The sequence below is a fragment of the Eublepharis macularius genome, chromosome 1, assembly GCF_028583425.1.
Source record: "Eublepharis macularius isolate TG4126 chromosome 1, MPM_Emac_v1.0, whole genome shotgun sequence".
In the NCBI taxonomy this organism is placed as follows: Eukaryota; Metazoa; Chordata; class Lepidosauria; order Squamata; family Eublepharidae; genus Eublepharis; species Eublepharis macularius.
In genome coordinates, this window is record NC_072790.1 from 57,826,185 (window position 1) to 57,852,163 (window position 25,979).

At 41.3% G+C, this 25,979-nt stretch overlaps 1 protein-coding gene across 1 annotated transcript in view; it reads right to left on the reverse strand.

The window, feature by feature from the left end:
* Positions 1 to 12,702, reverse strand: part of TDRP (testis development related protein) — a 35,611-nt gene extending 22,909 nt beyond the window's left edge. The window contains exons 1-2 of the mRNA XM_054991747.1: positions 12,383 to 12,702; positions 11,530 to 11,736 (exon numbers count right to left, since the gene is read on the reverse strand). Coding sequence (XP_054847722.1) covers positions 11,530 to 11,646 — 117 coding nt within the window. The 5' untranslated portion in view covers positions 11,647 to 11,736; positions 12,383 to 12,702. The remainder of the gene's footprint in view (positions 1 to 11,529; positions 11,737 to 12,382) is intronic.
* Between the last annotated feature and the right edge of the window lie 13,277 nt (positions 12,703 to 25,979).

Consider the following 25,979-nt stretch of genomic DNA (forward strand, 5'->3'; position numbering starts at 1 on the left):
CACACAGCAACTTCTTAAAAAAATGACAACTGAAATCTCACAATAATCTGGTCCGTATTATGGGGCTGCCTAGCAATGCTACAAGGTATTTAATTTTAAAAAGTATGGAGCAGCTGAGATTAGTACACAAAACAGTGGCAGCAACAATGATGGGCAAGGGTAGAAAGCAGAAACCAGAGGTCTGGGGCAGAGGGCAGCAGTACTGGAAAGGAGAAAGCAGTAGCAATTGAAGGTTGTTGGGAGCCAAGGAAGAAGAGAGACAGTGGGGACCAGCAGGGTGGAAAGGATATCTCCTTTCATGCAAGTCCTCTTGTTATATTTATATAAATGCCAACTACAACATATCTCATTTATAAATTTCTTCAGAATCCTTATTAATTTTGGGATTTTATAGTTTTGTTAAAATCAAAATAAGCAAAACGGTACTGTTCTTCCCAAAATCAAAGCAAATGATAATACAGTGTGTTTGTAAGCTTTCTATCAATTGCTACAAATAGTGTCATATTGCCTGAAAAAGTATCCTATTCTGAGGACCGTGTATTGCCTTTTCCTGGTACTAATATCTTCCCTCAGGATAAAATCTGTTTAGCTCTTATAAATGTAGTTTCCTAGGCCAAGCTTGTTCAACAGGATATGCCAGCTTCATAGGAAGGAGTGGAGATTTCCAATAAAAAACAAATGGTTGTTACGAAAATTTAGCAGAGTCATTTTTAATCACTATCTGATTACCACAATTGAAATCCTTCCTACAGGAAAGTTTTGCAAATTAACAATATACAAAGTTGCCAATCAAGAGAACCAAGAGTGTTCAAATAAACACAGAAATCTCTTGCATAGAAGTTGTTTTATTTATTCCAATGAAGGGAGAATACTAGTATAAGGTTGGCATCCAGTTAACTAACCGGTCAAATATTAATTGACCACCTGTTATTTCACAGTGATCAGTCAACTACAGTTTAATATTCCAGAGCTAAAAACACCAATGTGTAGGTGATTGCTTACATTTTTAATTTCATTATGGTGTTATTTATTAGCAGGGGCAGGAGTGAAGTCTTTTTGCCCTCTACGCCTGCAGCAGTCAGGAGGATCCCTACAGCAAAGCTTCTCCTATGGCCACCAGCTATAACTGCAATTATCTCCAAAGAAAGAGGATTGGCCTGCTGTCTATTTAGTACAAGTCCCTTTAAAAATGGATTTTTCCCATAATGGTTGTCACTACTTTGCTTAATTTTTTTAATGTGCAACTGTAGCCTGGCCCTCATGTTCCTGGAGATAAGCCACAGAGAACAAGTGTTTGCATTTATGGCAGGATTTGAGTCCAGTGGCACTTTAGAGACCAGCAAGATTTTCAGGGTATAAGCTTTCAAGAGTCAAAGATCCCTTCTTCAGATAGAAGTAGGAATGGAGAGCCCTGAGCTTTTATATCCCAGTCAAGAGGTGGAAGGAGTGAACAAAAGAAAGAAGTTAGAATGTAGAGGTGCAATGTTACAATACAGCTTGGTAACATCAGAAATTAGTATCTGTAGTGAGATAAGAATCCTGTGTCTCTATTCAGCCCAAGGGGTGGGGAGGGGGCGAACATTGTTCTGAACTTGTACATGAACTCAAGTTCAGCAATCTCACATTACCCCCACCTGAAGCTTCATTTGACAACTACCACTTTAAGGTCAGCAATGGAATGTGATGGAAGATTGAAATGTTCTCCCATTGGTATTTGAGTGTTGTGATTTTTAATGTCAGATTTATGTCCATTTTTTCTTTTGCATAGAGACTGACCTGTTTATCCAATGTGGAGAGTAAAAGGGCTCTGATGACACTTGACAGCAGGGCTTTTTTGCGCTGGAACACACCAGAATGGTGTTCTGGCACCTCTTTAAAATGGCCTGTTTTCGGCATTTGGGGCCCATTTGGGCCTGGATCGGGGCCCAAACAACCTGGATTGAGCCGCTGCCGGGCAGGAGAGGGCTCCCCCACCCAGCAGCGGCCCATTCAGACCAAAAATGGCCTGGATCAGGCCCCAAAAGGCCAGGATTGGGTGTCTGCCGGGCAGGGGAGTGCTCTCCCATGTGGCAGCAGCCCATTTTAGGCACATTTTGGTCCAATTTGGACACTAAACAGCCAGGTTCCAGCTGCTGTCAGGCGGGGGAGCGCTCTCCCTTGTGGCAGCAGCCTGTTCCTGGTTGATCTGGGCCATTTTGGGCCCGTTTTGGCCCTATTTGGGCCAATTCAAGCCTGATCCAGGCCGAATTTCGCCTCATCTGGGCTGAATTGTCCGTCCCCCCCTATGGAGCATGGAAGCTCTCTCAGGGCAGCCACGGCCTGTGTGATGATGTCATTTCCCAGAGGTGATGTCATCACACAGTCCTGGGAGTGCATGAGCCCTGCTTGACAGCATATATAACACTGGAAGATGAACAACTGAATGAACCTTAAATGGTATCACTGGTGTTGTTAGATACAGTGATTGACCTGTTGGGAGTAAATATGAGGGCAAAGCTGGCATCCTGGCTTACTGCAGGCCCAGAGTATGTCTGTATTAAGAAGTACATTATTGTGAGTGAAAACTTGTTTAAGATCAGGGGGCTGTCTGTGGGCAAGAAAAGGTTTGCCTCCAAATGCTTGTGAGAGAACAGTATCATTGTCGAGCATAGGCTGCAGGTCATTAATGATGCATTGAACTGGTTTGAGTTGAGCGCCGAATGTGACCTTCAATGGTGTTCTACTGTTCTTTCATTTAGGCCTATCTTGTTTGTAATTATATTTATTTTCTTACTTAAAATATTCATAAGCCACCTCTCCTTAACAGCCTGAATAGCCCACTTTGGCCTGAACTCATCAGGGGCTTGGGAGCTAAGCAGGGTTGGCCACAATCAGTACTCTGCTCGTCTCTTGTCTTGAAAATGCCATGACCGGGGTTGCTATGAGTCACTTGCGATTCGACAGCACATTCTTCTTCTTCATCATCTCTCCATAATGTGTTCAAGGTGGCTTTCAATAAAATTAAAAAAGTGAACACCATCTACAAAATCATAATCACTAGCATAAAGAACACAGTCAGCAGAAAACAGCCATCAAAGAGAAACTGAGATGCTCAGCCAAATGCCTGCCCAAATAGCTCCTGCTGAGAGGGTTATACCTTCTTCTTGTTCTAATATCAGTTATCTTCATCTTTCTCTCTCTAAAGTTCAGTTTACCATATGTTAAATCTTTTGCCACAGATAAAATGTTAAATTCTGTATACAGTTTAACACCTACTCTTTATTTGGATAGAACAGGGTCCCCCCCCCCCCGCCCCCACTAACATTTTTCAGCTACATTCTTCTCTTGATCAACAGGTAACTAACGGTTGCTTTCCATGCAACGGGAAAATCCTGATTAACACCTTGGCAACAACCTTCCAGTTTTGGCAACATGGTGGCAGAGCACTCAATGTGCTTACACAGGAATGTTCAAATCTCTTTTCTTGAGTATTCTGCAGACCATAAGGCATTCAATGGATTAATTCAACAAGCACACAAGCCTTTTTTTGTATACAGATTACACTCTAGTTCTACATTCCTTCTGTTTCTATTGTGGTTAAATAATAAATCAGGCGTGTTTGATCATTAACTTTAATCATTCTACTTGCGCTAAGAAATTATGGACACTCATACTACCCAGTCTAGATGTCCAAATTAACTGAGCAACATTAATCAAGATATAGCTGATGTGGACAATAACTGAACATCCTAAATAGTTTATACTCTCCTGTTGAACACTCTTGTCATTCATTTGGTCATACAATATTGAATAAAAATGGAAAATATTATAATTTAAGCATGTCTTGTGTGTTGTGATCATCAGTGTACAACTGGCTAAAACTTGAAGATACTTTCTGATATGAAAAAGTCCACAGCAGCATGCTTGCCATGTAATGGTGATACAGGAGAGTGAGTACCTGCAGGGGAGAATCAGCCAGTAAAAGGTAGCTTTTAACTCTTCCAGTACATGTGGATTCTCACCTGCATCCACCCTTGTTTCTTCTTCCCAGCTCCAAGATTAGAAGTATGTCAAGATTAGAAGACTAGGAAGAGGAATGAAGGTAGGTGAAAACATAAATGTTTACTGACATGATGTACAGTTTTCCCCTGAATTAGGATTTATGGCAGCCATGGTTACTGACTAGGAGCTGCATTATTACCAATTCCTGCCAGTGTTAAGAGATAAGTCCCTGCCTTAAGCCAGACACCTCTTGCATTTAGTGTTACCTGTCAATCGCATATCAGGCTTGGTTCAGACATAAAACCAAGCTATGGTTTGGCATTATGTCAAAGAACTCAGGACTTCCATCCCCCCCCCCCTTTTCTCTTCATGTTAGTTCAAAAGGGTGGTTAAGATGTACTAAAGACAGTAACTGATACACAATAAACAAAGCACCTTCTCCAAAGGTGCAAGAAATGCAAAGATCTCACCAATGATCACTACTATAGCCCAGTGCTCAGAAATCTCAATATTGGCAACATCACCTCATTCTTAAAACCTGAGGAACCAACTAAGTCAGTAAAAACTAGCTGAACTTAAAAAAGAGAGATAATTTTAAAAAAAATAAATCTAAGATTACATGCTTAAGTAAGATAAGAAATAGATGGATTCAACAATAATTTGCACAATTATTCTTGAGTGCAGAATTTAGGGATAGCTAACTACAAATTTTGGGCAATAGGGCATGCGCAAATCTAGAGCAGGCTCCATGAGGGCAACAGCAGACAATGTTCTTCAAACAAAGGTCACCATCAAGCACCTGTAAAATGACAAGGATGAGAGGGTGATTTCAAGCAAAACAGTGGGGTGGAGGAAAGCTTCTTCTGCCTGCCACATTTTTCCAGGAGTCACTCCCTGCACGTAGTTATTGCCCCCTAGCTGAGGTCATTTACAATCTCCAGCAGGAGGAGGTTACTGAATAAAATCAATGAGAATAGACAGGTTTCTGCTTTTCTACTTAAGGTTCCTTCTTCAAACTTCTTTAGAAGTGCTTGTTGGATCTACTACAATTGAATATACTTCTGCCCTAAAATACATGTTGTTTCATGGGCAGATCATAAGGTGCCTGAATTCTGAAGATAACAGGCAAAACGCAATCCTAAACAGGTCTATGGCTCAAGTCTATTCAATGACTCTTACTCCCAGGAATGTGTTCTTAGAGCCAAACTAGACATGACAGGGTCCTCTCATGTTTGCCATGGGAACACTGCTGCCATTTTAAAGAGAATGCAGCAAGTTGCGATGCTCTCCCCCCCCCCCCACCTTTTTCAAATGCCAAAACAACCTGGAGAGGCCTCACATCTAGTTTGGCCCTTAGAAAGCTAATGAAAGGGGGCAATTCAAAAAGATTAACCTCATCTAAGTATACATTTAAACATTCAGGTTCCATTGAGTGCATCAATTAATTTTTGGAGCAGATAATTTTTTCTGGTTTATGTCCCAAATCTTCATTTTTCAAATCAAACAGAACACTCAAAATGTTGCTTGTCTTCTGTTCTGTGCTCTATAAAGTATGTCACCATTAACCTCATTTGATGTATTTCACTAAAGTACACCTGGAAGCTACTGATCCCCTCCCATTCCCCGAGGGTCTCTCTTGAAATTCCTTCATTTAACATAAAAGGTAGTGTCAAAATTGTACAAAAGACTATTAAACATATTAATTAATATACAGCAGAAACTGCATGGCTAACATACGAAACATTCACAGAACATACCTAAGCTACAATTAATAAGAAACATGTCTCTGCACTTCTACGACTTAATTTCAACATAATACAAGATCAAAGAAAAACAGGTCAAAAAGAAACATCAATAAAATCTAGCTGGTTTTGTATTCTTCCTTTCTCTAATTTATGGCTAGAAGAATCAAGTTGGCAGCCCATCCACAAAGTACAAAATCAAAAGTCTGCTTTGAATACTGATCTTATTACAGTCACTAAAAAAAAATATTTTTAACATGCGCATTATAATTTGCTGTATCACAGACAGCTTTAACAGATTACTGTACATTAGTTGGGAAATTCTCAGTTTGTTTGCTTTCTGCTTAAAGAGGAAGATATTCCATGTTATCCCCACTGTCTACCAAGGGGTTTTTAGAAAAGCTAAATTCAGTGTTCCTTCTTGATCTGGCTGATCTCTGGTCTGAGTCAAGTTCAAAGCAGTAGTTCTTTCCTGGAAACTATCTAGATATATCTTCTTCCCCTTCTTATTGACTATGGCTTGTATCCAATCATTTTTTTCACTCAGTTTTGCCCAATTACACCCCCTATTACAGCTCTTGTCCCACATAGCTTTGTATACACAGATCCCATGATCCCCAGCATAGCCCTTATTAACGATCAAAGGGTCATTATTACGGCATTTTATTATGGGCAATTGTTCTAAAAGTGTGCATTTTAAATCTCATATCCTGTGTCCACATACCATTCACAAAATGCTTACTATAGAAACTATAGTCTACACAGACTAAAGCAAACAGTTTATAAATTACTTACAACTTGTAATACATTTACTATGTTACAAAGCAAATATACATTGTCATGCAAGATTGAAAAGTTTCTTGCAACTTCTCCAGCAACAAGGAGGTAAGATAGAACACACACTATACTTGCTCCTCGTATAAACCAATTTTAATTTTAGTGCCGCTTTTAATGCAAGAGCGAATGGTTTTATATAAAATAAACATGTATTTTTCATTAAATAGGACTGTCATCCAGAAAAGGTACATCAAATTTATTATCTCACTAATCTTCCAGAATCAGTGTCATGTGTTTACTTCTTTAAATCTTGAGATGCCTAATGATATGTTACCATCAGCCCAAATGCCTTTATTCAAGGTCAAAGGCCGAAAAAATGTTTATAGACTAGAAATCACATCACCAATTTCAAACTGGTTAGTGAGCTACACCCAAAAATGCACATATGAATTTCTGACTGAGATACTTGCACAAGCATGTGATTGTCCTTCTGGTCAAGTCACGTTCACAAAGAAAATATGCTGAATTGAAAAAAACTTAATTAGACAAAAGTTTGTCTGTTCCTTTTGAGCTGAATTTTACATGATGAGTTTTTCATAATACTTTTTGTACTCAGGTATAGATACTCAAGTAAAAAATATACTCAAAACTGCAGCTTTTTGTTGCAAAATGCAAAGCAGCATCAGCCTGGAAAGGATGGGAACGCACTTCCATGCATTTTAAGGCAAAAAGCCACGATTTAAGCCCCTCTCAATTATAAGCTCACGTGTTCTAGTCGGGTATTTGTATCCAAGTATAAAATGTACAGTAAGAATCTGCTCTGAGAAGAAAAGTGCAGAGGTTTCTAGGCCAGACATCAACCTGAGAAATTTTTACATTTTTAAAAATCAAGACCACTCTGCTGTGTGAACTATTATCCCACACTTTTCTTTTTAGGTCATTTTAAGTTAGTCCCCCTTCCCTAGAATTCATTGTGGACTCCATCTTCTGTAGTGCCACTCTGTCTCAATTCTCATGCCTTTTCTCTCCAACACACTGCACTCTGTCTTCTCTGCCGGGACCCAGTAGCATACGTTTCCCTTCTTTCTTTCTCTGCCCCACAAGTTCTCAGTTCCCTAGCAGTTCAAAACCCTCCTTTTCTCTCCACATGCCATTATCTTTTCCCTCTCTGTACAATCATATTTTTGTACTGGACCCGAAATTTTAATCCTCCCCCATCCCAAGGGTCCTTTTCTCTGCATCAGCAACTGTTAATTCTTCCTTTACTTCCTTCACGTTTTTTTTGCTTTGTTTTTCTCGCTTCCTCTCTCCTGCCCCTCCTTTTGAGTTCAGCAGAAACAGCACACAAGGCTTTCACTCTACCAGCTATTCATATGTTGAGGGATTCTCAGACAAGCCTGACTCTCAAAAGCTTATACACCCTGAAAACTCTTGTTGCTCTTGATGCTACTGGACTCAAACCTTGTACAAACACTCTGGTTCCTTTTGTCTCTTCCAGTTTTCTTTTGCTGTTACCTACAGTACATTATATAATATGAACACACCTATTCTAGATAGAGGAAGAACCTCCTTCTCCTTTGCATAGAGTGCATGGGATACCAAAAAGACCAAGGACTGCTAAACCAATCTAGTACAATTTTATCCTGTCTTTACTCCAAGGAGTTCAGAGAAATATTCATGGTCCTCCCTTCTCCATTTTTAGGATAACATCATTTATCTACCAGAGTGGCTGACAGTTAAAATGAGAATTAAAAATTTACAATTAAAAGTCAATATGTATACAAATGTCATAGGACCATGACATCATTATTCATTCACAAGGACCAATAGTAGTAACAACAACATTCGGTTTAGATACCGCTCTTCAGGACAACAACGCCCACTCGGAGCAGTTTACAAAGTATGTTATTATTATCCCCACAACAATCACCCTGTGAGGTGGGCGGGGCTGAGTGCTCCAGAGAGCTATGACTGATCCAAGCTCACCTAGCTGGCTTCAAGTGGAGGAGTGGGGAATCAAACCCGGTTCTCCAGATTAGAGTCCCATTGCTATTAACCACAACACCAAACTGCCTCTCTGAACATGGATATTAGTCATTGTTGAGTATATTGTGAAAGGGGCTTTTATTCCAGTGTATCATTAGAAGGAGATAAAAAGACAACGTTGTATCTTGCCATGAATACCTTTGTCTTCCACCGAACCAGCTGCATATTAAAGAAAGTTCATCAATTCCCAGTGATGATATCCCTTACTTACTATTATATAGTCCTTAGTAGTGTACAGACTTTAACCATGCTTGTTAGCCCCCCCCCCAACCCCAGGCCCTGCTCACCTGGCTGACAAGGCAGAAGGCACGGGGGAGGAGGGAAGGACGCATGTATGCTTCCGCACTCCCCCACTGCACAGGGTACGATGCCATGAGTGTGAGGGAGGTAAGTACCCTACTGCCTCCCCACCCCCCCGGCTTCTCCCCTCCCCCAGTCTGGCCCCTAGGGGACCCGGTAACTCTAGTTTTAACTAAGCAACATTTCATCTATTTTTTACAGCATGCGCACTTAAGTTCTGTCTTGCAAAAGCAGAAATATCTTTAAAATATCACTCACAAGTTCCAGTTCACTAATGCTGTTTAGTAGACAGGCATGTATCAATAAAGAACAAAATACATTAGAATTTTAAACTAAACATAAAACATTTCCAAGTTTCCTCCAAGGCAACTGATCCCTGATTTTGGTCTGTAAGGTGCTACTGGACTCAAATCCTGCTGTTCTACTGCGGAAAAGTACAACTAACAATCGGTACAGCAGGCACAAAATTGAGTTTATAAGCTCTTGTACACTTTAGGCCTCTAGACCTAGTAGAATAAGCAGTTCTTTTTATAAGGGATCTAGAGAATGTAATACTTTCGATCAACAGCAAAGAAGCACCCTGATTGAGCTTTAATCACAATATTAATGACATATAGTTACACATGACAAGTTGTTTCAGAATGTGAATGGGGATGTTCATTGAATCCAGTAAAAGTAATATAATATAGATAGGTAATATCAACACCTGGATACATTCTTCCACACACAAGTCTCCTTATCTACATTAGGGCAAAAGTGTGTAGTATGCTAGTTCTTCTCTTGTTACTAAGGTTATGAACTTTCAGGTGGAGCCTAGAATATTTCCAGAATTACAACAGATCTCCGGGCTACAGAGATCAGTTTCCTGGGAGGAAATGGCAACTTTTTACGTTAGACTCTATTGAGTATAGGAAAAATAGAAAGCCAAGAGTGGTTATTTCTCATATGGTCTACCACAGAAATTAGGAGGAACTGACTGTTGCCTGTAGAGACACCAAAGACCAGAGGACAATTTGTGATTGAAAAAGGGATAGGACTGTTGTTGGCTGGCATCCTTCTATGGACCTCCAGAGCGGATTTTTCTCCTTAAACACTGAGAAAAAGCTAAAAAGGATTTTGAGAGGGTTTTTGCTTTAGGCTGAACAGAACATAATCAGATGGTAGCCAACTGGATCAGTATGAATATTTAGGATCAAGGGTTAGTATGACATACAGAACACATGCATACAGAAGCCTACAAGTGATGTACAGAGGAAGAAATGTGCTATGAGGTAGGAAATTTAAATCTGAATTTTGATTGAAGAGACATTACATCTCTGTTGAGCTCCCCCTACCCCTGCCATAAACTCTGCACTCCGAAGGCACTGCCCCCAAATCTCCAGGAATAAATAAAAATTTTAAAATCTGGAGTTGGTAGCCCTGTTTCTTATCTTATTCTGCTTCTTCACGTTAGTATTGCCTAGTTATGAGTCCTTTACTAAGTTAAAAAAAATATTCTGATCAAGTCTTTAATTCAAAATCATCATCTTATTGTCAAACATTAATCTAAAGTCTATCTTTACCAATAACCAATTTTGTCTTTAAGTTTTAAATATGGCAAGTGTCTTTACAGTTTTCCACTGTTAAACATTCTTCTAAGTTTTATATTCAAGAAATAAAAAACTGTAACTTTATTTTGATTTTCTTGCTTCTTTAACATTATTATATTACCAACTTGGTAATGTACTTATAATTAAGAAACAAAAGTTATGTTCCTGACACTTATTTCACAGAAGTTCCACTGATATCAATGAAGCTTCTCTGAAGTAAACATTTTTCAGTTCAGAATGTGAATGTCAGATATTCATTTAAGTCATTTATTTTATTCCTCGTTCTTTTTACTTTCCTCTTCCTTCCTTCCAAAACACTGTGGCAGAACAAGACATTCATAAAATAAATTAAAATATCATAGCAATAAATTGTAGTAAGTTTCAATTGATCAATACAGAATACAGATTTTATATTCACAAACTTGCTCAATAATGCTGATTATTACCCTTACGTACTTGCTGAACTCCACATTTACGTGGAATATGTGATATTAAAAAGGTAGGAGAAAGCCTAAGTCAAAACAAAATGTACTTGAATATAAACCATTGTTAAAATATTTTTAAAAATCCATCTCAAAAGTAGCTGTTTTAATTATGCATCGTTGAATTCCAATAATCCTCCTCTCTTTCTTCCACTCTTTTTTTATGTTTCACTGAAGTTATATTGCCACTGTCTATTCATTTGTTCAGTGCAATTAATAAGAAGAGCTATGCTTGAGAATGGAAGGAAAGGGAAAGAGACCAAAGTATTTTGAAATAAAAACTCTCAAGCTGTGGGGTCCTCCTAACCCTGCTGAATGAAGAGTCCCAGGGAAAAAATGGGAAATGGCTTCTCAGAGGCAAGTTCAGAAAACACCAGTAGTTCATACCAGTTTCTCCTTGCCACATAACTCATTATTAAGGCATCAGAGACAGAATGGAAAGTGATTACTCATAATACAAGATCAGAGATAGAAGCATCAAGATTCTGGCATGGGTAAAGGAGGAGAGAAAGACTGTCCTACAAAACAGAATGAAAGGTGACAGGCAGCCCAGCTGAACGGGATACTAAAAATACCGTGATCGACAGAGTCAGCATTCTGGAGTCTTTTTACCTGGGCTGAGAAGGTGGCTGCTGGTGAAGGTGGAGGCGGTGAATCGTGCAAATGGCTCTCTTCCTCCTCTGGAGAATCATCCAAGAGAACTTTGCTGCCCTTGTTGAGTTTCCACATTCTCAGGGGATGGCAAGGTGGAGAAAAGGAGGGGGAGGGAAAGGAAAGGGGAGGAGAAGTGGGTTGGCGGTGTCCCTGTCTTATTTATTCCTGAAAGAAGTGGGAAAGAGGGTAAAATGAGAGGGGTGGGGGATAGGATCTGCTATTCAGACCAAACAGCATTAGCAGAGGCACATAGCCAGGGAAAACTGGCAGGCTTTTAAAAGTGGTGAGGGGCTGGGCTAGTGCAGTCTGAGAAGACACAACAAATGTGGAGGAAGGACTGACACTCCTCTCTCTCACTCACACACCCCTCCACGTCTCAATGGCTGGGGACTCCAGGCTCATCCCCATGTGCTCCAATGACCTAAACTAAGAAGCGCTGGAGGGCTGATACCTCCCACCCCTACCCCCAGTCTAGCAAAGCAATGAGGCTCTGTCCTTGGTGATGCCTAGGGGCAAGAGCGCACTCTGTACCTGCTCAGGAGCATTCTCATCTCCAGCTGCCAAGCAGGTAGAAGATAGCCAAGGGACAAGGTCGCCACAGCCCTGAGGCTGAGCAAACTCTGGCCATCCCGCTGCCCCTCAGCCACGCCTCCTCCTCCTGCGAAAGAGGGGCGAAGTTGGCTCTGCTGGCCGGCCAGGCAGACCCTTGGACGTCTCCCCGCGGCTCTGAGGGAGGGACCGAAGCTCTCGGCCGCACCGACGAAGAGGAGAGGGCCCCGGCTTAGCCCGCCCGCCTCGCCTCGCCCCTCACCTGTGACCTTCCCTTGCGGCCGCCAGAGCCACCACCGCAGCGCGGAGCTTCCGAGTGGCCGCTGCCATGTTTGCGGCTGGCTGGGCGGTGGGAGGGACGGGGGCAGCTGGCGGGAGGGGAGGAACGGCGGAGGGAACGGGCTTGCCTCGTCGCCACGGCAACCCGCGTCGCGCGCTGTCCCGGCCGTTGGGGCCTGGCCGGGGGAGGGAGGCCTTTGCCCCTCACGGCGGCGCGGGCCGAGGAGCCCCACAGGCTCCTTCCAAGGCAGCCGCGTCGACGTCCGTGCCTCCTCCCCCCCACAGACCCGCCAGACGCCGGCTCGGCTGGGGAAGAGACTCCCTGGCGCGCACGTTCACGCCTCCGGCCGCTGGGAAGAGGGGCTGAGCCCGCCCGCAGGCGCCTCTCCAGCACGCTTCTTTCTTGTGCAGATGGAGTAGCGTAACACCTACGGAGAACAGCATCCCTGCGCCGAGGCAAATACTTTTCCACGGAGTCTTTAACAGCGGGATCGTAAACAGAGTTATTCCAGTCTTAAGCCCATTGAAACTGCTTACGATTGCACTGTAAGCCTCCTAAGAGTTGAAGGTCGCCGTTGAGCGTCTCTCACCGTTTAACCGTTTTTTAAAAAAACAAGTTGTGACGCCTTTTATTGAGCTTCATAGAGAAGAAACAACCTTCAGGCTAAGCCCCTATATAAGGGGGCTATCTACATATGGGGGGGGGGGGGTCCTGGACTTTGGGGGTCATTTAAGATTTTAGATATCCCTCGTTCCCCCTTTACAATAGCTTCTGATAGCAAGGAAGTTGTTTTATTCTACTCACCCAGCATTGAGGAGGGAAATCCTATATCCCCCCTCCCCCCAATAACTGCCACATAGCAAACAGAACTCAAACCTAACGTTAAAAAGTTGGCTAATGGCCATGAGACACAAGGGTCTCTTGGAATATATGCCCGAGAACTGGTGTAGGGTTTGCTTCTATCATAAAGTTGCCTTTGTTGGAGTGCACTTTGCTGTCTTTTTTTTTAACTTGTGGGTTGGGAGTCAATAATGTAGCATACTTAGAAGGCAATACTGGATTAAAGAACAACTGCTGTACATGACCACATGCCTGTAGGGCAAGGGGACTATCCAAACCTTTGCTATCTGCTGCTTTGTGGTCTCAGGTAAACTAAGAAAGTTCATTGATTCATCATTTATTACTTAGTTCTTTAAAAGGAACACACACACATATACACTAAGAGTGGCTTTATCAAAGACTAAAAGGTGAAATTTGTAAATAGTAAAAGCAGAATCAAATCCGCTTTAAATGCCATGATTATTTCACTCTCTTCCCCTGAAATGCAAAAAACCCCCTGAACTTCAAGTTCAGTTGCAACCACTCTGTCTTCACACTACAGTTCTTTTACAGATTTACAGTTTATACAAATACCAGAAAGCATAACTGCATTTTCAGTCATTAAATTAGTATTACATTTAACATCTTGCAGCATATTTGGTACTGTATTTTGACCATCGTCTTCAGTCAACATAAAATTATCGAGGCCAAAAGGAAACCTGCATTATTTTTATTACACCAACAATTTTTATTGTTATATTTTGATTTCCCTTTTCTAATATTGTTGTAAACAAAGTTCTTAGACAGTACAGTCTTCATCTTGTTTAATATTTACCCTGAAAACTTCAAACCTTAAAACATTCCCTCTCATAGGTAAACTTGTTTAAGTGGGTGCTAAAATGATAAAGAGTTATATCTGGTTACAGTGACATGTAAACTGTCAAAAAAAATCTTCCAAGTTCATAAATATTTTGCCTTGGGAGAGATATTTTGTTCTTTTGGACTACATTCTTCTTAGCAATATAATAGTATGATTAGCCAGGCTATATCTTCTCTAATTAATATCAGTGCTTCAAACTTCATGGGAAGTGGGCATTTGTGCCAGGATCATTGCAGATAGTGTTACCTTTAACTGATAAATAGATGGTGTTTCTCTTTTCTGGAACAGGTGGCACGCCAAGCCCAGATACCTTCTCCCTATTATGGGAAAAGGTTAATCTCGCTGCCTAGGCAACATTTGAGAATGCAAGAAGGAAGCTACCCTGTGAATCAATGGCTGAAGGCCATAAATGACTTTCCTGCCTTTCTCCCCTGGGGCAAATAACTTCAAGGGGTGATTTAAATCAGGAAACCAGGGAAAGAGTTTAATCCCACTACCTCTCTGCTGTATCCCCAACTCTACCCCCCCGCACCTGCTATTACCACATTTTTAAAAAAAAAAGATTTGCTTATATGTCCCTCAATATATCAATTTGAAATGAGGTCTCCATGGTCCAAATTATCATATCAATTAGACCCAGCAGGGCTCATGCTGTAAAGGTTCTATCAGCAAAGTACTTTAGATCACTGCTATGCATTAGTGAGAGCAGCACTTTTAAATACTGGATTTCATATAGATTGCATATTTATATATCAGACATCACTCAAATATTCAGATTAATTATACTTACTAAAACTATCAGGGCAGGAACTTGCAGACCAAAATTCTGGAAAGAAAGAGGTTGATCACTGTACAGGAGGTGTGCACTGGCTTTCCTTTCTTCATAGGTAAATGTAAAGGTAGTCCCCCTGTGCAAGCACCGAGTCATTACTGACCCATGGGGGGGACGTCGCATCATGAAGTTTTCTTGGCAGACTTTTTGTTAGGGGGCGGTTTGCCATTGCCTTCCCCAGTCATCTACACTTTACCCCCAGGAAACTGGGTACTCATTTTACCGACCTCAGAAGGATGGAAGGCTGAGTCAACCTTGAGCCGGTTACTTGAACCCGGCATCCGCCCCAGGATCGAACTCAGGTCGTGAGCAGAGCTTGGGCTGCCGTATTGCAGCTTACCACTCTGCGCCACGGGGCTCCTTTCTGCATACTGATCAGTATTCCGCAGTTGAGTGTGCACTCCTAAGGATCTGCCAAGGGAGGGAAAAATGGAAGAGGCTCCACTGACGTCTGTGAAAAATCCTTTCCGTGGTTATAGAAGCACCATTGCGGAGTGTGAATTATACTGTAAATTTCAAAATCGTGGCTGAGATCCAACTAGTTTAAACTGATACCAAACACATACCCCATGGGAGTTTGGGTTTTTTTGAACAGCAAACTCTGAAGACCTATAAAAAGCTGCTTTTGAAAGTTTCAGTTTCAAAAGCAATGTTGAGTTACAGCATGGGGAAACTGCGAAAGGATTGTCTGGAGCTCCCTTGCTTGAAACTAGTTGTGTGGACCTTTGGATCTTGGTCCTGGTACTTTGTAGTTCTGAAGGCATGGATAGGTTCATCCCACAGTAAGGAGGTTGCCTGACATTTCTTCAAATGTCATTCTTTTTACCTTATCCTTATCTTAGGAGCTTTCAAGGTTAGAAGGAAGAAATGGGCTTTATAGAAAAGCTGTCTGTCTCCTCTTGCTAACAGAAAAAATGTTCTTTCCCCCCCTCTTTTGTGTAGCAGTACAATAGTTTGCAGCAGGTTGATATCTGATTCCAAAGCCATAACATTTTTATGTACAGCAAAATGGGTGCTGGTTCAGGATTCAATCTCATTCCTCCTAGGTCTCAAATCAATATACTTTTTGAAAGTTATATGAAAAATATGTCAAGCTTTTAAAACCTGATAGCTTGCCTGTAGCTGTTCCAATTTTTGGAATGCTGGAATAAATGTGAGAGGATGTTGATTAGTAGCTTCAGAATAAAGCTCTTATCAATGTATAGATTGATCGTAGGGCTGACCACCGATTAAATAGTTTTAGTTGATCTTTTAACTTCCTTTTAGTTCAGTTAAATTGAAACAAACATGCCTATTTTCCAAACCTCAATATGGGTGCCTTTTTGAGATCCTGTACAAATAGGTTTGCTTATCTGCCAGAATTACAACAGATCCCCAGATTACAAAGATCAGTTCCCCTGGAAAAAATGGCTGCTTTAGAGTGCAGACTGCATGATATTATACCTTGCTCAGATTCCTCTCTTTCCAAACCCTGCCCTCTCCAGGCTTCACCCCTAAATCTCTAGGAATTCCCATCCCAAAGTTGGCAGCAGTTTTAGTTTGTTGTTAGAAAGAAAAGCCCATAATGAGTAGTTTCATTTTCATTACTACTTTAATATGTCAGAACCAGAAGAGTTTTTTTTTTAAAAGTATGTCTGTAATGGCTTTACTTATTAAAACTAGCTTACACTAATTAACCAAATATAGTTTTATCTGATTAATCTACCAATTAAATCAATTAAAGATTATAACCCTCATTAATATGCTTTCATTGTTAATCACATGAATATCACATCCACATATGCCATCAGCAGGAATGGCACAGCAACAGAAGTGGGTGACAAAAAATGTCTAGCAGCACACAAAAATGTTGTATGAATTAAAACATTAGAGATTGCTAAAACTGATGAGTAAAAAGCCCCCTGTGGGAAAAAGATAAATATTGAATTGTGGAATCAAATGGAATAATGCCTGGGCAAAAATATTGCTTAAGATAAACTATTCAGTTAATAGATATACAAAGGTTTTTTGGGTAAAAGGTCGCCACATCATCTTATCTTCCCGGTGGGAGGGGGAACCCAACATTCACCTTCTCCTCATCCATCGCGCATGCGCTTTGGATGTGCATTTCCCACGCCTGCGTAATGACATCACTTCTGGTAGAGTGACATCATCATGTTACCCTGGGAGCATGCCCAGGCAGCCTGTTCCTGTGTCTCCCCCCTTGCTGGCCAGGGGAGTGGAGGCAGGGGTGGAGGGTGGAAATGAGTGGTCCTGCCCCCACTAGGGGACCTGAGATCCCTATTTGGGATACTCTTGTATAAAACCTGAGCTGCCATTAGTAATATATTAAAAATTTGAGTTTGGGTTAAATATAATTCTTTGCTACAAACCCTGCAAATAAGCTTCACCCATGTTCACTACCCAAGTAACAGAAATAGGTGAAGACAAGCTGGGGACCTGCAAAAACTTGCAAGGGGCATCTCATCCACCCTACTATTTCCTCTGTCCCTTCCCTGAAAGCCCTTGTAGCATCTCCTCTTTTCCTGCTTCCTTCTTCCCTTCCCACCCACCAGCCAACCTACCTTTTTCTGTCCCTTTGACTTCAGCTTTCCCTCCTGCCCGCCCCCTGGCAACCTCTTCCTGGGACAACCATGGTCAAGTTTTGCAATGCTGGGGAATCTGCAAGGACTTGCAGGGGCACCTCATGTTCTTCTGTATGGCTATCTCCACAGTATTTCCCTTTTTCTGCCTTCTGATGGTCCTTCCACCATAGCAGTTGTGAGGTAGCAAGTTGCCCACAGATTGCTGGCAGCCCTGCCCCTGCCCTTGCCTTCTTTTGACAGAAACAAGGCCTTGATGTTGGTCAGTACTTTTGTGGTTGCCTAGCAATGGCCACTGAGAGTACTCATTTCTTAAAGATCTATATCTTTAAGCATTGCTTCTGTTATTTTGGCGTGTGTGTGTGTATGTTTAACCCTCCAGTGTGTGTGTGTGTGTGTGTGTGTGTGTGTGTGTGAGAGAGAGAGAGAGAGAGAGAGAGTACAGGTGTTTAACCCTCCAATGTGTATGTGTGTATGTGTGCTCATATGCGTGTTTAGATTTCAGATTTTTCTGCAAACCTGGGGTTTTTCTCAGGTTTGTAGAAAGATCTGTCTTGTTTATCCATGGCCCTGATCTCTGGATTTTAGTATCCACAGATGGGGCCATGTTGAGAATTAGACATACTGATAATTAATTTCCTTAATGGAATGAAGTCCTATGTTTTCAATTAAAATGTAAGCAGAAACCGTACCCAGTGTGCTTTGGGTTAGGTTACATTTGCATTATTGGTACAATCTGTCGTGCTGACCAACAGATTGTATTCACCAGGGCTTTTTTTCTGGGAAAAGAGGTGGTGGAACTCAGTGGGTAGCCAGCACAGGTGGCAACTCTTGGCGGGAGGTGGTGCCCCTGGTACCACATGTGTGTGTGCAAAGTGCATGCATGCTCCTAGGCAGGGCTTTTTTTCTGGGAAAAGAAGTGGTGGAACTCAGTGGTGGAACTCAAGACCGCACAATAACGTCACTTTGGGTCAGCTGGAATGAGGGGGTAGTTTTTTAAAGTTTAAATTGCCCGTCGCGAAAATGGTCACATGACCAGTGGCCCCACCCCCTGATCTCCAGACAGAGGGGAGTTTAGATTGCCCTCTGTACTGCCGAGTGGTGCGGAGAGCAATCTAAACTCCCCTCTGTCTGGAGATCAGGGGGTGGGGCCACCAGCCATGTGACCATTTTTAAGAGGTGCCGGAACTCCGTTCCACCGCGTTCCCACTGAAAAAAAGCCCTGCTCCCAGGGCCAATGACATCATTTTGGATTAGTAGGAACAAGGGGGTAGTTTTTAAAAGTTTAAATTGCCCTCGGCAAAAATGGTCACATGGCTGGTGGCCCCACCCCTGATCTCCAGACAGAGGGGAGTTTAGATTGCCCTCTGTGCCAGCCCCCTGATTTCCCCTCTGTCTGGATATCAGGGGGCAGGGCCACCAGCCATGTGACCATTTTCAAGTGGTTCCAGAACTCCGTGTTACAGCTGAAAAAAAGCCCTTGTATTCACCATGTCAAAATGGTGATCATTCTACCAGAATTGCACATATCCATCCACAATTCTGCCTTAAAAGGACTAGATAGTAGTGATGTAAAGGATACTGCTAGGGACTTAAGAGAGCCATTGCCCATCACAGTAGAAAGTTCTGACCTTGATAGACGAAGGGGCTTGTTCAAAGTAAGGCCACTTCATCTGCATATGTGTCCAATTAATAACTGGGGTCAATACAAAGTGAACAAACTCAGTGCAGAATCATGTTAGACTTTTCAGATATGCAATAATAAGGAGCAATATTGTTAACAACAAAAACAACAATAGTGTGCTTATATGCAACCCTTCTAGACAGATTAGCGCCTGACTCACAACAGTTAACAAAGTCAGTGTTGTTATGATCCCCACAATATAGTTGAGAGCTGGGCTGCTAGGAGTGGCTTACCCAAGGCCACCTGCTGAGCTTATGGCAATCATGGGAGTCGAACCAGTGGAGTGTTGATTCAAAGCCCCGCCAATTAACTACCATGCTGCAGCAGCTCTCTATGTTTACATGGCAATATCTTTGGTTTTTAGTATTAGAGATTTATCTCTACCCTAGTTGCACACATGGACTAGATTGACAGGTAAAATACCCAGAAATGCTTGCAAAGTAATTCCCATATCTGAAAATACAATGTGGGCAAGATGTTTGGAAAAATATATTAATGTAAAGGGTTCTGATGTTTACTCATCTTTTCTCTAAAATAATCAAATCTATTCATTTTAAATATTTTTGGACACAGCAGTGATTCATAGAAATATCTCTCAGATTTCAATAAATCATATTACAAATCCAGTCCTCAATGGTTACTGTATGTTGGTATGATACAGTACTTATGTATGATAAGGGGTTGATCTAGAAGTAATTGAATCTGTGTACCTGAAATGCTAATGGCCTTGACAATTTTTTACAGCATCTTACAACAAAAGCCAACACTGGAAACTAAACTCAATGTTCTCCTTTGTGCCATAGTACTTTGATCCCTTCCTAGAACTCCTTGCTTATCGTTGCAAATAATGATAATGATGAGCTATAGATACAAATGCAAGCATCAAGATTTGGAAAAGAAATTGCTTTCTGAGTGATATTTTTACTTCCTCCTAACCAAAGTGAACTCATTAAGAATCTATCATTCAAAACAAGGAAATAAAGGTTCATGCTCCTGTAGTGTTTTCCTAACAATACAAAATGACGCTAACAAAATGTCCTAACAATACAAAATGTCGCTGTTTTAAATGGTGTTTTAATATTTATACAGATGTAATGTTTTAAATTGTTTTTAAATGATGTTAGCCACCCCGAACCCGCTTACAGGGAGGGCGGGATATAAATACGAAATAATAAATAAAATTAAATAATAATAAACAAGAGAAGCTGAAGCCAGAGCTTGTTTTCTGTATAAACATAAATAGCAACTCCAAGCTTCAGAAGAAAAAGAAATCCATTTCTTGCATGAATCGTTTACCAAATGAATGTTTTGCTTATTGAGTTTCTATTATGAAACAATCTGTTAATAAAGTCCAATTTTATTTTTCTTGTATGTTACAACAGTGGTCTTCATGTTCCTTTTAAGATATGATATACACATACTTTGTATCATTCTCTACATACATAATTTGTGTATTTGTATGTATGTTTGTATAATACATGTATATATTATCCATAATTCAAAGTAGGCTGAGCAGAAAGCATTCACATTTGTAGAAGCTTCAAAAAGCTATGTTTGTGATCCTCAGATACATAATTTGAAGTAATTCCCACTGAACTCAGCAGAGATGCATTTCACCCATCATTTTAAAAAGTCATTAGCTGTGTTCAGCAGTGTGTTACCACCATGTGTGGGCCAAACATGTGTCAGTTATACATGTATCTTCTGTGAATGAGCTTACTTTCCAACCTCGACTCAGTGCAATTCTAAACAGAGTCGCACCCTTAAAGACTGTTGAAGTCAATGGACTTAGAGGGGTATGCAGGGCTTTTTTTCTGTGGAAAGAGGTGGTGGAACTCAGTGGGTTGCCCTTGGAGAAAATGGTCACATGGCTGGTGGCCCCGCCCCCTGATCTCCAGACAGAGGGGAGTTTAGATTGCCCGCCGTGCCGCTTGATGGCGTGGAGGGCAATCTAAACTCCCCTCTGTCTGGAGATCAGGGGGCGGGGCCACCAGCCATGTGATCATTTTCAAGAGGTTCCAGAACTCCGTTCCCTGAGGTCCAGCTGAAAAAAAGCCCTGAGGGTATGTATGTTTAGGAATGCACTGAGAGTCACACAAGCAGAGGAGAGAGACGTCTCCTCTGTTGTCTCTCATTTCCTATCCTGACAGAGACTGTTGACTTTGGCTTTAACACCCAGTTGGAAGGGAATAGTGCCCCAGACTTGGACCCAAACCACCACACTCTGTTTTAAGGATCTTTTCCACAAAGTGATGGGGCTCCAGTACAAAGATGGGATGAAGATGAAGCCAGAGATTTTGTAAACTAATAAGAGAAAGTTTATTGAAGGAAAGCAGGGTAAAAGTTCACATTACACACTGCAACAACACAAAAGTTCTAAGAAGACCCCAAAGAAACCTGTACACAGTTTCACTATTCATATAATATTTATCAACACTGCAATGTATAGGTCAAGGAACAGATGGTTAGAAAAGGGACAGAAAGGATGGGGATGGGAGATACTCCTTTTCTTTTTCAGTGTCTGAGGTGGCTTATGAGCAGTCATCTAATGATCCTAGTGAACCTCCAATCTACACCAACCTGAAGGTTAGGAGTTCCAGGGTGGGTCACTTGGCAAGGATGCCAAATGGAAATCCAGGCAGCTGTTTAGGCAATAATCCAAAAAGGGCAGAAGGGAGAGCACGTGGAAATACGGGCAGACAAATAAGTCCAGACTCTGTGTACACAACTAAGTTGGAAAGCCAGCAGGCAGCTCTTGTTATCGGAGATGAGAATAACAGAAACAAAAATTTAATTCGGGAGGGATTAGATGGCACTAACTGCACTAAGTGTTTGGACTGGCTCAGAAGAGAGAAAGCAGGAAGGCTTGAAGTGGAAACACGTTCTGGAGTGGCCTTCGGAGTGGAAGGCTTCCTAAATAAAAAGAGCCAGTAGGATAAAGTGTTAGAGCATCACTTGGGAAAGTCTCCTTTCGCAGCAGGTTGAAGCCTTTTCTGCTACACCAGAGCAACTGGGTATTGTACTTCAACTAGATCAAAACCCTACCTTTCTCCCCAAGTAGAGACCCAAAGCAGCTTACAGCATTCTCCTCCATTTCATACAACAATCCCGTGAGGTAGGTTAGGCTGAATGTGACTGGCCCAAGGCCACCCATTCAGCTTCTATGGCAGAATGGAGATTTAAACAGACTCCCAGATCATAGTCCAACACTCTAACCACTACACTATGCTGGATGTCTAGCCAATCTTCAGGCCCAACCAATGCTGCAAACAAAAACAAGCCAGACTTTTCTAAGATGGCTGGACCATAGGCTCATCACAAACCAAAGTCGGGAAGATACTGGAGCCAAAAAATGGAGTCAGAATGGTCGTGGTGACAATAGGTGCAGGCCGATGACATCACTGACCCATGCTGGCCACTACTGGGCATTCCACAGACATCGCATTATGCAATCCGAGCCTGCCCCTTAAATTGCTAGTAAGAGCTGAACCCCACCACACCCTCTTCAGATATCATTTAACAGCCAGTGCATTCTCTACATTGTTATGAATTTTGCAATTCTGAACATGAAAATGAAACAGTTGATAATAAAAATATACATATTTATGACCTAGAAATGTGCTTTCTCACCAATGCCAAAGATTTACTTTGTCACTGATACGCTGGGCATATCAATTGACTCTAGTAAATTTGTACACTTATTTTCATGCACTAATTAGTAGAAATTACTTGTATTTCATTTCTTCTGTAATTATTGAAAGCACATGGTGCTCTGACATTGTTCAGTCTTCTCTTTTATGAATTTAAAAGATGTTATCAGAAAAATGTACCTTAGCAATAATGTCTAGCATCAAGGGAAACATATAATTGATTAAATTAGGTATTGTATCCTCTGCTTGGCTTATGTTTTAGGTTCACTTTTGTATATCCTCCACTTTCTAAACCTGCTGAATGTTTAGGTTTATGAGTGTTCATGTGACATTAAATACGTTGGTCTTTAATACAATAATACTGTGAATTATTGCAGAGTAATGTGATAGATCATGCGTAAAGGTGTATGAGACAGTTACTTGGATACAGCTAATAATGGAAAATAATTGCATTTGTTTCCATCCTAATGTCACAATTCAGTACCTATAACTTATGACTGTTTAAAATTCTTTCTCTCTAAACATTTGTACATAACTGAAACAAAAAATGGCATTGACCAAATCAAGGTGTGCGTGTGTTTGTGTGTGCATATGCAAGAGTAGATGGTGACTAACTTTTTACCTTAATTTTGAATTGCTTCGTCTTTGATGGAGTTTATATTATGAGAATCCCTGGAACACTGGACTCTTGGTCTGGCAATTTGCCATGGTTGCTGAGATTCCATTGCACTCACTGAACTGTTCATCTTACAAAGAGATGATTGCAGGGTGTGTGGACTGGGAAAGGATGCGTGTGTTCGGCTGTGCTCACGGTTGATTAAACACAGAAAGTGCCTGAGGTTAATTTACTTAGTTTCTTATTTTATTTATTATTTTATTTTATTTACATTATTCAGTCTGCCTTTCTCACTGAAGTTGGATTATGCAGTGTAAGTCAATGCAATCAATAGCTGGGACATTTAATAAACAAAGCAATAGGGTATGGAAATGCAAAATTGCAGATATTTGAAAACAAGCAGAAATCCAGTGCAAAGCTGAAACAATCCTGGAAAAGAGCATAAGCAATTCAACCTGACATATTAACCAATGTAAAAACTACCCAGTTGGAACAGACAACAACAGACAGTACACAGTAGCACAGTCTGCAGTGTACAGTCCTTATCCCTTTACCAGCAGGATTTGAGTCCAGTGGCACTTTCGAGATTTTCAGGGTATACTCTTTTAAGAGTCAAAGTTCCCTTCTTCAGATACAAGTAGTAGTGGAGATCCCTGAGCCTTTATATCCCAGTCAGGAGGTGAGAGGGGTAAAGAAAAGAAAAGATACTCTGCCATTTCAACTTTACTCATCTAAACAGGGCCTTCTGCAGGGGCCACCCTGCAAGTGGAGGAAATCAACTTCCTGTACACACGTGTTCTCTTTTTTGTCCCTCTCCTTATGGAATAGCCTGCCTGGTGAGTTTAGGAAGGTTCCCTCTCTTCCGGCTTTCTGCAAGCTTTGTAAAATTAAATTATTCAGGAGGGCTTTTTTACACGTATAGGAGGGCTGTATTGTAAGGTCATGGTTCAAAGAGATGCACTGGTAATGAGACAGTTTCACTTTGGTAACCATGTTAGTCTGCAGTAGAACAGCAGGGAGAGAGGTGGTCCTGCAGATATGAGGGGCCAAGGCCTTGAAGGGCTTTGTATGCCTGTAACAATATTACATTGAAGCATCCATGTACCATAACAACAACAACATTAGATTTATATACTGCCCTTCAGGACAACTTAATGTCCACTCAGAGCGGTTTACAAAGTATGTCATTATTATCCCCACAATAAAACACCCTGTGAGGTGGGTGGGGCTGAGAGAGCTCCTAGAAGCTGTGACTGAGCCAAGTCACCCAGCTGGCTTCAAGTGGAGAAGTGGGGAATCAAACCAGGTTCTCCAGGTTAGAGTCCCGCACTCTTAACCACTACACCAAACTGGCTCTCTTTATTTATGCAGAGGAAATAGTGGCTGATTCCGCACACGTTGGATAATGCAATTTCAATGCACTTTATCAATAGTTTGAGGTGGATTTTTTGTTCTGCACACACAAAAATCCATTCCAAGTGATCTATAAAGAGGATTGGAAGTGCATTATCCAACGTGTGTGGATGTACTGCATGAAACATATATTTTTATTTGAGTGACCCAGATCACTATGAATTAAACTATGCATGATTAAAAAACTCTAAAAATGCTGTTTTCAATCAAGAATAACACCTTTTTTCTAATGATCCTTTATAATTGGTATAAAGCTCTTGAAGCAGGTTGCACATATTGAATATTAAAAGTTTTTTGCAGAAAGTTACTAGGTAAAGGTAGTCCCCTGCTCAAGCACCGAGTCATTACTGACCCATGGGGGGATGTTGCATCACATTTTCTCGGCAGACTTTTCGTTACGGGGTGGTTTGCCATTGCCTTCCCCAGTCATCTACATTTTACCCCCAAGAAACTGGGTACTCATTTTGCTGACCTTGGAAGGATGGAAGGCTGAGTCAACCTTGAGCTGGCTACTTGGCTTCCGCCAGGATCGAACTGAGGTTGTGAGCAGAGCTTGGGCTGCAGTACTGTAGCTTACCACTCTGCATCATGAGGCTCTTATTTTTGTTCTTTCCTTTCTTTCCTTTAGAAAGTTACATTAGCTGAGAAAAGGCTTTAAGAGGCTGGCAATGCAATCTTAAGCAGACTTAACATCATTCTAATCCATTACAGTCAATGGGCATAGAAGGGTGTTACTTTGCTTAGGATTGTGCTGCAAACCGTATGATTTCTTGCAAACCACAAGAAAACACAGCATAACCCAGTGACCCTATTCCTGAGCCAACAGCCATACACTTTCACTGTTTAGGCAAGAAAGAATACAATGATGGGCTGTCATAAGCCAGACCATCTGGATTCTATTTTTTAAAATGTAGGGATATTATGAAGAATACTTGAAGATCCGTGTAGTTCAGTACCTTGGCAGTCTACGATACACATGGCATTATTAATCTTGAAATAATAAATTAGTCCTGACCTAAACATATCCTTGGAAATGGTATTAGTCCTCACCAAAGATGCAGAACACTAACAATGAATAATGGATGGACATTAATAGTCAGTGT